Source organism: Bacillus rossius, chromosome 1 (assembly GCF_032445375.1).
Source record: "Bacillus rossius redtenbacheri isolate Brsri chromosome 1, Brsri_v3, whole genome shotgun sequence".
Taxonomy (NCBI): Eukaryota; Metazoa; Arthropoda; class Insecta; order Phasmatodea; family Bacillidae; genus Bacillus; species Bacillus rossius.
In genome coordinates, this window is record NC_086330.1 from 261998807 (window position 1) to 262014003 (window position 15197).

General features: G+C 36.1%; 1 protein-coding gene across 1 annotated transcript in view; it reads left to right on the forward strand.

The window, feature by feature from the left end:
* The window catches only part of LOC134527536 (CLIP domain-containing serine protease B4-like), a 29690-nt gene extending 14858 nt beyond the window's left edge, over nucleotides 1-14832 (forward strand). The window contains exons 4-7 of the mRNA XM_063360295.1: nucleotides 2625-2724; nucleotides 3164-3360; nucleotides 9509-9607; nucleotides 13638-14832. Coding sequence (XP_063216365.1) covers nucleotides 2625-2724; nucleotides 3164-3360; nucleotides 9509-9607; nucleotides 13638-13948 — 707 coding nt within the window. The 3' untranslated portion in view covers nucleotides 13949-14832. The remainder of the gene's footprint in view (nucleotides 1-2624; nucleotides 2725-3163; nucleotides 3361-9508; nucleotides 9608-13637) is intronic.
* The last annotated feature ends 365 nt before the right edge of the window (nucleotides 14833-15197 follow it).

Here is a 15197-nt window from a genome sequence, read left to right on the forward strand (position 1 = left end):
TGAGGCAGAGCCTATAAGGATGTAATGGGGCTGACACCCGAGGGACAGACCCGTCGTTCCGGCCAGCATGAGGTGATATGAGATGAGGTATGGAGAAGCAACATAGAATTGGTTGGGGAAACAGGAGTACCCCCAGAAAACCCACAAGCCACGACAACGTCAGACTTTTATCCTGGTTTGACTCCCCGGGAATTGAACCCCGGTCATTTTGATGGGAGGCTAGTGTTCTGACAAGTCAGTCACAGTTCCTCTTCTATTATAATCATGTAAACATATATCTATATCTATATCTATATCTATATATATATATATATATATATATATATATATATATATATATATATATATATAAATGTTATGTTGGTTTGTGTACGCTTCAAAAACTCAAAACGTTCTGCACCGATCGAGCTGAAATTTTACCATTATATACAACCCGCATCAAGGATTGTTTTTATCTACTTTTCACGTCAGCAACATACCCGCGACCGCGAAAAAGTAACTGCGCCATTTTATTAATGTTTTTTCTCACCAATAAAAACAAAAAAAATAAACACACATTTTCTGTTATGGAAACGTTTCTCCATGCCAAAGGATTTCTCTTAGCAATGGAAAAAACTACGTCAAGTCTTTGAATATATATACTGTATAGAAGTCGCGAGTGGATAGGATTTACTCTACGTTTTTCAGAAGCGTATGATGAGCAGCTTGGGAACTTCACCGCTGCAGTGCGCTGCCGTAACGCCCTGTATCGTCTTAGTTGTTATTTACCCGTTAGGGCGCAGCACTGTCGCCCGCTGTCATTCCCCGCACCCCCCACCCATCATTCGCTGCAGCTCACGGTCGTTCAACGGGAGGGGGAAGGGGTGTTTGAAGAGTTCGACACTTGTCCGCTAGGGACCACCACAAGTCGATGCCTTAGAGATGGTGGCGATTGCGGCGGTGAATTAACCAACACCTCAAAACCGTATTAGAAATTTTAACCTGGGCTGGCGACTTCTATACAGTATATATATTCAAAGGTCAAGTGAAGCGAGCGGGAAATGGCTATATACAATGAGAATGCTTTTATTGTGAGGTGCAATAATTAAAAAATGACTAAGCGTACCGATATGGGACTAATTATCCTTGCCGCAAAAAATAAAGATGTCTATCAACTTAATTATGTTATTCAATCCAGTATTCAAAATGATGAAATTACATATTAGTCGATAGACACCGTTGTGGAAGCAGATGAAGTAGTTAATTATCCAACGGAATTTTTAAACTCACTTGATCTGCCAGGGATACCACCACACATACTTAAATTGAAAATAGGTGTGCCAATTATCCTCTTGCGAAATATTAATCAGCCAAAACTCTGCAACGGCACGCGACTTTCAGTTAAGAAATTAATGAATAACGCAGTGGAAGCAACGATTTTAACGGGGCCTTTCAAAGGTGAAAATATCCTCATTCCTCGAATACCCATGATCCCGACCGATACAACATTTCAATTTAAAAGACTGCAATTCCAAATTCGATTGGCATTTGCAATCACAATCAATAAAGCTCAAGGTCAATCTTTAGAATTGTGTGGTTTAGATTTAGATGCGGATTCCTTTTCACATGGACAACTGTATGTTGCGTGTTCCGGAGTCGGAAAACCAGATAGTCTTTATATCTACGCATACAGTGGAAAAACAAAAAAAAATATTGTATATCCACAAATTAAACTTATATGAAATGTGTTCTTTGTTTTGTTTCTCATTTCTCAACTATTCAATCACAATTTGCCACAGCGAAGCGTGGCAGGGTACAGCTAGTGTATATATATGTATATATATATGTATATATATATATATATATATATATATATAATTTACAGGCTCTTATATTAACAAAGATGGGATTTAGGGGTTTATCATATAATTTTTTAGACATCAACCATTTACTCAGTTAACAAGTAAATAATTCATGTGAGATGGAAATCATGCATTCTCAAAATAACAATCGGGATACTCACCAGTTATTAATTGAAGTCGTCTCAGATGAACAGACCAGAACGTTCACTTTAGTCCATCGCATTGCCATCATCGCGACACGTCGATAATCTTTCAGGAATGAGATGCCATCTTCGATATATTTCTTCTCTATATTAGGAGCCATCTAAAGTGTTATAATTTGTGTTGGCGTGCGTCTGGTTCGGCTTTGGAGGTTCCCGGTGGTCCTAGAAGGGAGGGCGATATGTTTTGCATGTGGCATCGCAAGTAGCCTCATAAAACAGTTTAAATGTATCCAAAATATGTGTTTAAAAGATTATGGACAAATATTTTTGGGCAATATATAGTTTTGTTTAATTTTTATCATATATTAATTTCCTCATTAGAATGTAATTAGGGTTTAACGTGTTTAAAACTGTGTTTAGTAGTCATATATTGTTCTTTTTTGTGAACAGCAATCTAGCTGGAATACTCTGAGTTAAAGTACCTTTTATTTCTTCTTCGTTGTGAAAGCTTCCTGTTGCATGCAAAAGTGTAGTCGATTGGCGCGAAATCAATAGCTAACCGACACACGGTCAATTGTTCGCATCATGCAGTTACAAATGTGCTAAGAAGCTTGAAAGGTTTTGTTTTTCGCACCTCCAGGGCGAGGAATCCAGTTTCGCTGCGGCGGCACAGTGATCAACAAGCGCTACATCCTCACTGCAGCGCACTGCATCACCAACCTGCCTCCCTCGCAGAAACTGTAAGTGCTCGTCTGAGGTTTTCCTCGGTTACTAAACAGTTTAAAGGAACTTTATAAACTAAATATCAAACCTTTTTAAGTTGATGAATTGGATTACTTAGTAGTATCTCATTAATTATATTGTGTGGAGGGACTTTAAGGGTTACAAATAGTATTCATCTTGATGCTGAAACTATTGATCATTCATTAGACACTTCTAACTAATACTTGAAGTTATGGGGAAACTTAAAAAGCTTTGTATGAATGATGTTGCAGAAAGGAAGGGAAAAATACATTGCTATGCATGCACTTTTAAGATGTGCTCCTCGGTAGTAAAAAGCAAGTCTCAGATTTTGAAATGCATGCATTCCTTTTCCGATATTGAATCGAATAAATGTCGATTTTCCCCATCATAGGTGTTTGGCCATCGCTCGAGTGAAGTGTGTTGTTGACGCCGCAGGGTGGGGGTTCGCCTGGGAGAGCACGACATGAGCAAGGAGCTCGACTGCGTGGACGACCTGGAAGGCCAGATATGCGCGCCGCCCTACCAGAACTTCACGATAGAGGAGGTCATACCGCACCCGCAGTTCTCCAAGTCCAAGCTGCAGAACGACATTGGGCTCATCCGCTTGAGCCGAGATGCAGACTTCTCCACAGGTGAACAGTCTCCGGGTGCTCCACATGTGGGTTCGCACCGCACTGGAGTAAATCATTTGTGGTCAGCACAAACTATTTTGTCTATATAATTTTTTTGGTATCAAAAAAGTGGCTTATTAGTAAGAGCAAAGTTTGAGTGTCACTAAAAAAAACGGTTTAGAAATGAGGATGGTGTGGTTAAGTTCAAGTGTAAAATTATGTTTTAAAATAATTTTAATCAGTTTTAAATTGAAATTTACATTTGCAGGAAAACTTTATAATCGTGTTTTCTTTAAGGGTTATTCAAAATGTAGGTACATAATGTGAATGCATTTTTTTTTATTTTAACGTGATAACTAAAATAATTTATTAAAATTATGATAGGATGATATTTTCCAATAAAACCTTTTAAAATATGCAGAAAACATCTAACTTACTTTTGAGATAAAACCTTAAATATAACACACAAACACATTTAAAGGACACATCATAATAACTCTGGATTTTATAGTAAATATATTTATTGACCAAGCTGAATACATGTTTTAAATAAAAATTATGACACTTAATAACATTAATTTTTGTTTAGTATAATCATCACTGTTTTATTATTGTTACTTGATTTTAAAATATTTCTATAATTTAAATGATTCTTTGCTGGGTTGTAATTTAGACAAGGATGAAAATTTAATATCCTTGGCTTTTGCAGTACACCACATAGCAGCCACCAATGGAAATGTAGTGGTCTAGGTGGAAACCCACACATTAGATTTGTGAATGCATCATTATGTAACTTTATGTAACATTATGTAATGTTGTACCAGTACAAGAGAAATTGTGTAGTCCAAAACGAGGGGAAGAAATTACCATTCCATAAGAAGTGAAGTGGTGTAGCAGTCTGCTTGACTTGCGAAACGGATACGATGTGCACCTTTCAACTGGGACCAGAAAGGACTACATGCTCAAAGTTGCATGGTGCATACAACCGAATCAGCTGCGGTGCATGTCGCATCACAATAGCATGGACGGCTATCAGAGGCATTGCTTAGCAGTGTGTGGGAGAGGCATTGCTCAGCGATATGTGGGAGAGGTATTGATTGTTTAGCGATGTTGGGAGAGGGAAAAGGAAAGACTGCTGATGGTCTGCAAAGACTGAAGAAGAATGCTCAGGCCATGTGCTGTGAGGCATGAAGAATAATTAAATTTGAAGAACCCACAAAATATCAAATGTTCTAAATTATAAAATTTCCTTAAATTCATTACTAAAATCATGACCTATTGAAATATAAACATTTATATGTGCTATAAACTTGCTGTCGCACTGGGGTTTAAAGAGTTCCGCGTTGTGATTTTCTATCGGATATGGGCGCCACCACGTGGTTTAAGGGCACATGGACTCAGCTATCCCCTATCAGGGCCGTGACGTATCCCAAGTGCGATGAGTCTCGCAACCCCCTATAATAAAATGAATTCTGAGCTGCCAGCCCACTCTAAGCGTCAGGCACGCTGTAGTCTTACCGAAGGATGGTTGTCTGGGCTCTCACGGCCGCCCACACGCTTCAGTCTCGGCGTAGAGAAGAACACATGTCACAGTTTGAACAGGTTTTATTGACTCTGCATTCAACACCTTAATCACACTCTCGTCTCGAAATAACACAGTTACCAAATGCCAACGGCAAATAAATCTGCTTAAGGCGGGCCAGGACACCCCAGTCCTGGCCTAGCCGTTAATCGTCGTCCGGTTCGAAATGTCCGCCTAGGAACAAAAGTGATTAATAAAACAGTCTACCTCCCGGATAAGACCCCGAAGCAGAATAAAAGGTTCCAGAATTAAATAATACCAGACGGATGTTAACGGATCAGAGATGCAACAGTTGAAGTCCACGAGGTGTAGCGACTACGTCCTATTCCGGGTGGCGATCGAGAGGGACTGGGGTTTTGCCAGGGTGTCATGGCGGCAGGAAGCTTCCTCTTTACCGTTAGTTGCCGAATACTGTGTAAGAGAACACGTAACAGAACCAACCCTTCACAACTAGTTACCTAAAAATAATACATGTTACCCTGATAACACATTAACTAAAAAACTGCTTGATATTTATTTAAGTTTAAATGAGAGAGGCCCGCGCCGGGGCTAGTTCTGGTAACGGCCGCATAGGGCGCTACTCCGTCCTTACTTAAGCTAAAAGAAAACAAAACACTAGAGGTTATAACTACATAAGTAAATTTACAAGTAATATTCATTAAAATATTAATTTAGGGGTGCGTGGCCCTGACTCTAATCGCCTCTTCCAGGGCAGACAAACACACGCACTCACAATGGTTCCTGATGGCGGGAGGTTTGAAACAGGGTGAATATGGGAGGGGAGGGACCGGGCGAGACGTGAGGCACATCGAGCTTAGGGAGGGCGTAGCCCCGGTCGACGTCAAACTAATTTAAAAAGTGAACATATGTCCAAGCTCAAAGGCAGAGTCTAGGGTCAGAAGAACTTTCTAATGCTATGACTTCTAGTTTATGACTAAAACAATCATTTAAAACTCATGTGTAAATAACACTGATTTAGTGAAAAATACAAAAAAAAAAACATTAGCACAGGAAACATTGACTTTCAAACTATCATTACAATAATAATACACACTGGGAAGTTACAGAGGATGGCTATACAATCACATATACATACTTAAAAACTATATGGGGATTCCTTAAAACCTATACTAGTAGTATCATCTTTCTTTTATTCACTTACACACTTGTAATTTATTTATTCAGAGATGTCTCCAATTTAACTAGCATTGTACGTGAAATTCCGAATTTTTCTTACAGAGAAGTAATGAGTGCAAATCAGGTGGTAACTTCTTAAAGTGTGAGATATGAGCTTTGGTTGCTGGTATCTGCAAACAATGCAGTTAATGGTATTATAAAACACCTAACGAGCTGTGTTAGAGTTTTGTAGTTTTTGTATAAATAGCCTTACAATAAGTGTGCTCTTTATAGCACGATATATTCAATCCTATGGATTAGGAAATCTCCTTCCGTTATACCGTGCTTAAATTTCTTTAATGGGCATTAAAGATTTTTGTATGCCTTTCTATGTGAACATTTGTTGAAATGAAGGAGCTTCATGATCTCAATGGCAGGCATTACTTAATGTCATCTACAACCATACAAAATTTGTATCCCATCCATCCTGTGCATCTGCAAGATAGGATATGCGAGTTGAGTATAGGTTTATATTAAAATTCTCTGCATGCAACGATTGTGAATAACAAGGTAATATGGTGACCTGAAAAATGCCACAAGAAAAAATAAAGCTCTTAAATATTTTTGACATGAACTGCGAACCATTTTCTGATACAATAATTGAAGATAGTCCTGAAATCTTAAAGTTATTATTTCAGAGATCAGTAATTGTTTTTACAGTAATTGCTTTCTGTTATTTCGTGAATGAATCAATAGGTACACACTAGCAGATTGGTGAGACTAGATTAAGAATGATAATAGTGTCCAACAACATCGATGACTATTTTTTGCTATGGTCTCTTGGCAAAAACTGAGAATAAAGATCCAAATTCGATATTCTGGGCAGGCTTAGAGCAAATAGATTGCAAATTTTATTTTTTCTCAAATATATGGTCTACATATTTCCAAAAAAAATGCCATTGTATATTCTGAATTGTGCATTTATGGTTAGGTATGGTAATATGTAAATATTGTGCCTCTCAATTTCTGGGTAAAAACAATCCGGGACTGAGGAGGCTTCAAAAACAGGTCTCTTAAACACTTGCATGAACTAAAATCTGATTTCATCCACTATATAAGAAACATATGGATCAGTCTGGTGATGTGCTTGAAGGTCCTGAAAAAGCTAAGAGCAAATCAGTAAGAAGGGCTCTAAAAGTATGAGAAACTTTCCCTGCGGGGGTGGCTGGTCTAGGACTTTCGAATATTCGGGACAAAGAAAAGCCACATCAATATGCGTGCCCCGAAATATTAAATTTTGACTTGAGGGTCACAATATTTTACTATCTAGCATCTAATATGTCCAAATTGCTTGGTCATGCTGAACCGTGATAATCTAAGGGAGCATTTTGGATGAAAAATGTATAGGTTGTCAGATTAAATGATTAGTGCATCTGTTTGGAGTGTGAATGGTTATGTAAAATCTTCAATTTGTAGATATGGTTGCCCTGCAAATGCTTATTTCAGTAATTTAAAAATTGTTTGTTTTTCAGGACTCTGCTGAAATCGGACATTCATTTATGTGTATTTAATTAAGAGATGTAGCATGTTAAGTGAAATTATATATTGATATGGCATAAACTTTGGTGATGCCAAAATATGTAGCGATACCCTTGACTTTCTTTGGGAGTTTTGGTGCGATTTAAATCACTTATAATTCTCTATTTGATAAAACAAAATGTTTCAGGAAAGAAATCTCTTGTACAGCAAATTTTTAATTTCTTAGTACTAACTGGTAAACCTGTATTATGCCACATTTTTAGTACTAAATTACTAAAATTGTTTAAATGATCCTCACAATTTTCTGATTATGCAACATCATCAAAATATTTTTTTAAAGTACATACATTTTACCTTTCCAGTACTTTATCAAGCAAAAAAAAATCAACTGGGCACCAATAGCTAAACCATTTAGGACGACCTTTTAACGGTAAAAAGGTTCATGGGAGACAAAAACTGGTGAGATGTTTAGATGATTTGGAAGAAGTATTAGGTGATAAGCTAAATTCAAATTTAAACAGGGAAATATGTGGTATTTTTGAATCACTGTAATGCTGAATACTTTAATGGGTGGTATAAATTGCTCAAGTCAACTTTGTTGTCATAAGTTATGCTCTGTTTACAACCCAAGAAAAAATTTAAGTTAAGTATCGAACTCGAGATTAATATATTCACCAAGCATCCTGTAGTAAATTAATTTACAATAACCTTCACATTTAAGGAAAAAGAAGGCTAGTAAGTGGGAATCACTTAATATTTAACAAATTATAAAATTTTATTTTTGGTGTAAAAAGTCCATATTGGTGAAATTTCACCTTTGCAGGATTAAATTATTGTACATCTTATTCAATCAGATTAGTGTGATCTAACTGATGATTCAGAACATCCAAAAACTGACTACAAAGTTGCCTAACTACTTCTTGAAGTTTATTGTCATGATGCACCGTAAGAAATTACTTACACTATTTCAACTGTTTTCTAACACATTTACTCTTTTCTGTGTTAGTAACCTGCTAATACAAAATTAATATTCACAATCTGTTGAATTTAAATTTTCAATTTTGGGGATAAATAAGCAAACCAATTTTTATAAAAAATCAGAACTGAATATAGGAGGAGCTGCTAAAGCAGAGGATACTAAAAATAATGATTCATCAATTGCAAATTGTCTCAATTACAATGGCTGATTATGTTTAGGTTTCTTATGAGATTTATCTTTGGTGACTTTGGGTTTATTTTTTTCTGTGAAGAGCTCCGCCTACCCGGGCACACATTAAGTGTGTAGAGCTTCAGGAAAAAACAACGCGATTTCAAATTTAGTCAGATATCCGAGTGGGCTCTGTTTACGAAAAGCATTTAAGAGTTCGATGAGGGCCGAAAAGTACTTTTGATTTCATATTAAGTTTTCAAACTGTATTTTTAGAAGAGTTAAAATGGCTAAAAACCGAGTTTTCAGAGTAATATTAAGGCGTAAAACAACCGAAACAGATTCTTGAAAGTACTTAAGGGACTTGGATTACACCTTTATCTTCATTTCTCGGCAATATAATGTTACGGTCACCGCTCAAATTTCACAGTTGTCCTGTGACGACGAGAAGACTGGGCGCCAGTTCAGAGACTTGCGCTTAGAGACTATACCGCGCCAGAAGCACCAGCGAGCGTCGAGCTTATCATTCCGCCTCACTAACACACATACACCCCTGACGAGGTGGGCCTCTTAAGGACTTATTTTATGTGGTGAAGTTAAGGAATCATATACTTAACCACCTATTGGATTATTTCCTACCTTTTTTTAATTCACGATAATTCCATTTAGAGCTATTCTGCTCTGGCACAAGCTGTTCAGAATTTGTGACATGTTGCAAGATTCATTAGTTACCAAAATGTTTCCAGTATTTTAATTTAATGTTTTACGGGAATCTACTGTTGCAGATTCTGTTAAGCCCATATGTCTTCCAATTGGAGAACCTCAGCGGGAAACACTTGAAGGAAAGAAACTTATCATCACAGGTTGGGGTGCTACAGAAACAGGTATCTTTGCCTATTGTAGTTCACCTATTTTCCTAGCTTAAGACTTTAACCACCCGCTTTTTGTGTGTATATGTTTAAGAAGTGTAAATAATTTACCAAAATAACATTATTGGTAGAAACCAAATCATATTTATGCTCAATTCAATGACATTATAGCCCCTAACATCGAAGATTGAAGCCGTCAAACGTCCATCTTTATCAAAACAATAAACCACAGTATTTCGATGTGACGAAAACCACCATACCAAACATGTATAAATAGTTTTGACAAATAATAAAAGTTATCGAACATATAATTCAAAGGGAACATACGTCTAAATTTAATGGAGAAAAAATGCAAATTGTTGTACATATAATGCACAAAAACTATTCTTGAAACAAATTAAATAAGAACATCGATACCAAAAAACTATTTATGACAAAAGTCTTAGTTGTTCTGGGTAAAAAATTTACACAATAGAAAAATTAAACAATTAAGTCTTCATATTGCACTTATGTTATCATTAGTTATTTATTTCATTATAGAAAAAATTAGTTTCATCATTTTGCATTGAAGAAATAACATAAAAGTTATTTCTTGGTTTATTATTTAGTTCAGACACTTACTTAAGGTGGAAAAAAATCAAGTTTTATTTCTAGAATATCCTGACATGCTGAAAAAAAAATTTCATTTAATGTCTTCTTTGGTCCATCCAGCTGCAGATTCCACCCAAAAAATATTTACTTTAGAACTGAACTGAAATCATATCAGTGATAATGTTTGTACTATTTGCATTAACAGAAAGTAGCTGTAAAAATATATAATGCCGGCAGAGATGGCCCTAATGTTGATACATGGGCAAAGTGTTTCCAGTCATCTTTTATTGTCAGTCTTAATTCATTGCACATGGGTCGATGAACTAGTGACATATTGTGTGATAAATCTCTCTCCCATACTATTGAAATGATGGCACTCTTGATAATAGAAGTTTAACTCTTGGAACCTTATCTCTATTTATCATATTTATTTTGTGAACTGTGTTAGTATATCTTAGTTCAGTGATTCTATGGCAGGACCTAATAGTTTGTTTGTGTTCTTAGGTCTGTATGTGTCAGATATATCATCAGTTTTATCACAATATAAAATTGAGACATTTAAAACAAGCTTATATTTCGTCCTGAGCTGTGCGCTGTAGAGATGCTTGCTAAATATTTGTAAATTTTAGTTACAATCTTGATTTGGTGATTAGTTTTAAACATGAGAGATTTATTGGACTTTATTGTAGTACTCAACTTTACTTAAATATATTCAGGGACCGAAAAGTTACTTTTAAAAAGTAACTCAGTTACAGTTACAAATAATGTAACCCTGTTACAACTACAAGTTACGCTACTGGAAATGAACCAGTTACAGTTCTGAGAAAAGTAACTGTAGTTACTTTAACAGTTACTTTGTGATAAACTAAAAATGTGATACCTACGTAATATTGTTATAATTAAAAGCTAATAAAACATATTGTGTTTAGTAAATATATATGTTTATTTAAACTGAAAAAAATTAAATAGGTCTTAAATTACATTGAGTAATTAGTTCACACTACAAAATTGTTCGCAGAACCACACAACAAACACTTCAAAGTAAGGTTATTTTTATCACTCGACCAAACTTCGAAAAAATTAGAATATGAAGGCCACGGCAACAAAAATTCTGGACTGCTTTCTCGGCTTCTCGCTTCATTAGATTCTGTCATTGCTTTCGCGCATGTGCACAGGTAGGTTAATTAATTAAACAACACAGCAGTAAACCCGCATGTCGCAAATATTAAATAAATGACAATCAAAACAAAATACGAGCGCAGGCTAGCCAACAGCAGTTTTACAAGTACAAGCAATACCATCGCAAATAATATTTTTTGTCGGGATTTTCGTTCTGGGATTGAAAAAAATCAACAAATCGTTGTTCGTTCAATAAGAAATACATTTAAAAAATGTAACTCAAAAAGTAACGAAAATTATCGTTACTTTAAGGCAGAAAAATGTAATTCAGTTACAGTTACTGAAAACTTAATATATTGCGTTACCATGAGCGTTACCATAAAAAGTAACTGTTACAAATAACGTCGTTACTAGTAGCGCGTTACTTCCAGTCCCTGAATATATTGCATCGATTAAAGACTCTTGTATCAAACTGAAATCTTAGCAAACTTCAAGAAATCACTTGAAGTGATTGGTGTTACGATGTGCAATTGCAGCGTGATAACACTGGCTGTATTTTTTTTTAGTTGATGGCAGTTATTTCACTCTGCCAGAGCTGGGGAATAGTTCCTCAGACATTATTGCTTTCAAGAGCTTCACTCATTCATGAACTTTCACAATTTCTGGATTTTTACCTCAGGTTTATGGCGATTTATTAGTGCTGAACCCCGATGCCTGCCATACATAATTACTTTTATTTATCAAAACATCATCGTAATAATCTTCCTCACCTACTTCAAAAGTTATTCATCTAGTTGCAAGAATACAGTGAATTATGTTAGTATTTTAACATCCTGAAGTCCAGCTTTAATGCTTGGCAAATCTTTTAAATATACTGGTTATTGTTTTGTTATGAAAACAGAGTTATTCTCAACACTATTAAAAAACCAGACTTTAAATTATTGTAAGTGGTGCCAATCTTTAAGCAAATAATCACTTGCACTACAGCACACCTGATATCAATGAAATACTGTGATCATGTTGTTTAGTAGCTGACTTGCTTATAATATAATAAACTAAGCCATCTCTAAGAGGTCAGTGACTGGAGCAATTTTTAATTTTTAATTTTTTTTAATGTTATACCAACATGTTATATTATTGTTGTAGATCAATATATACCATTTGATGTTTGTTTTGTTTGTGTCTTTCTGTTTGGAATAAATATAATCAAAAAACGATACACTTATAATGTAGGTATGCAATGTGCATTGACCAAACATGCAATTGATTTGTAAGTTAGTCTGCCAAATATTTTTTTCCGTGTGTTTTACGAATTGGGCTGGACCCATTTAGAAACTAGTATCGATATGTATACATGGCAACGAGGCACTTAGTGGTATCCTTCATTTCATAGAACCTAGATTGAGATTTCACCCGAATGTTTCCCTCCCTACCTCTTTGAGAAGGCTCGAACTGTGAAACAAAAGCTGTTTATTCAATACAAGCGTAGACACAATTTTTTTATATTAATCTTTAAATCAAACAATGCAAGAAAGTGTAGGTATTCAAACCATTGTATTTTGGATGAGAGATTAAGAAATTACATAGATGGAACATAAGCGATCTGAAGGAAACCTCTTTATCATCACTTTCATTAGCATTTCTAACTTGTTTTTACGAATGATCACTGGCAATGTTTTAAAACTTTAACAACTTACCTTATTTAATGGTAACTCATTTTACCTTGCTCTATTATACCTTGCCTTATTATACCTTACTTTATCATACCTTAGCATTTTAAGCATTTCCTTATCATTCCTTTCCTTTTCATATCTTTCCTTATGATACCTTTCCTTATGATACCTTTCCTTATGATACCTTTCCTTATGATACCTTTCCTTATGATACCTTTCCTTATGATACCTTTCCTTATGATACCTTTCAATATCATACCTTTCCTTATCATACCTTTCCTTATCATATCTTTCCTTATCATACCTTTCTTATCATACCTTTCTTATCATACCTTTCCTTATCATACCTTTCCTTATCATACCTTTCCTTATCATACCTTTCCTTGTCATACCTTTCCTTATCATACCTTTCCTTATCATACCTTTTCTTATCATACCTTTCCTTATCATGCCTTTCCTTTGCATGCCTTTCATTTTCATGACTTTCCTTTTCATGCCTTTCCTTTTCATGCCTTTCCTTTTCATATCTTTCCTTTTCATATCTTTCCTTATCATACCTTTCCTTATCATGCCTTTCCTTATCATACTTTTCCTTTTCCCACATTGCACTATTGTGCGCCACCTTGTCGCCCCTCACCTGGCTGTGCCCGGCTGCACGCTAGGCCTGGCGAGCGACGTGCTGCTGTGGACCACGGTGGCGGTGGTGCCGCTCGACAAGTGCGCGGCCATCTACCAGCGCGCCGTGCCCATCTCCGAGGCGCAGATCTGCGCCGGCGGCGCCGCCAGGGACTCGTGCGGCGGCGACTCCGGGGGCCCGCTCATGTACGTGGGCGACGTGGACGGCGAGGTGCGGCGCATGCAGTTCGGCGTCGTGTCGTTCGGGCCGAAGCGCTGCGGCACTGCGGGCCAGCCCGGCGTGTACACGCGCGTCGGCGCCTACATGGACTGGATCCTCGCGAGCATGAGGCCGTGATCTCACCACCTCGCCAGCTTCCACATCACACCACCCCAAGTGTACACAGCAAGGGCAGTGAACCATGGCAAACACTTGCTTCTGCATGCCTCATTACAACACGAGGTGCAACTTCACGGATGAAGCCATACTGCCCACATGGACCTAATCGTTATGCATAAGGATCCAACAACTCCCTTGCTAGTGGTCTAGTGCCAGCTTTGTTATTTTACGTCTGGACAAGCAAGCCTGTGAACATGAGTAGGACCTCACATAGGCTGGATACTTTTTTTAAAAAAACTATGGATCCTTGCCCTCGCATGAACTGCGGTGTGGCTGGTTCGCCATGAGTCTGTGTGGAAAGTATCCTCGCCTCTTCTTGCCAAAAGGTCCTAACACCAGCGTTAAATTCCTAAGGCATTGGACAGATGGTAACGATGGGCGCTAAGTATTCACTTTCGGGCTGTCATATTCAAATGCTGCACTTCAATACGTTGTTATTTTTGTGCTCGGAAATATATAATAAAGAGCAAAACGTTCTACTTTGAAATATAGATAATTTTATCTCCAAAAATATTTTGCATTCAAGAGAGCATCTTAGGCATTGCTGAGTATCTCTAAAGAACTGAGATATGGAGGTTTTTTTAAAATTAAAATCATGTGTTCGCAAGCATGTATGTAAAAATTTGTGATTTGTTTTTTAATTATTTTTACTTGTGTATAGTTGACTGTATCAAATCTATTATGGTGCTGTGTTTATTGAAACATTGTTGTTTTCTTGTGAAGATCTGCGAGAGTTTTATTTGTTTTAATAAAACAATAATTTTATAAACTCAAATGTTATAGTAAGCATATTATACACTTAATAGAAACAATAAAAATTATTCTTGCCTCATAATAAAAAATGAATTAAAAAGTATTTTTGTAACATAATAACAAATGAATTAAAAACATTCAATAACATTTATAAAGATTAAATTACCTATGTAATGTTTACTTTTGAATCAAAATTTGTTGTTTTTCAGTAATATTTCTCCATTTTTAAAGTTTTTAAATATAAAATTTTTTAAGTAAAATGTAATTTTTTTGCCTAGTAATGGAAACATGTTTGGAAAAACATATTGAATAAATTAATGAATATTTTTATAATTAAGTTGATATCTTCTGCTAATAGTAATATTAATGTCGTACTCAAGGATTACTACAAACAGAAGTAAGCCATATATAATACTAGGTGAATAAAGTTAATTTGAAATAAGTGTTTTAACTT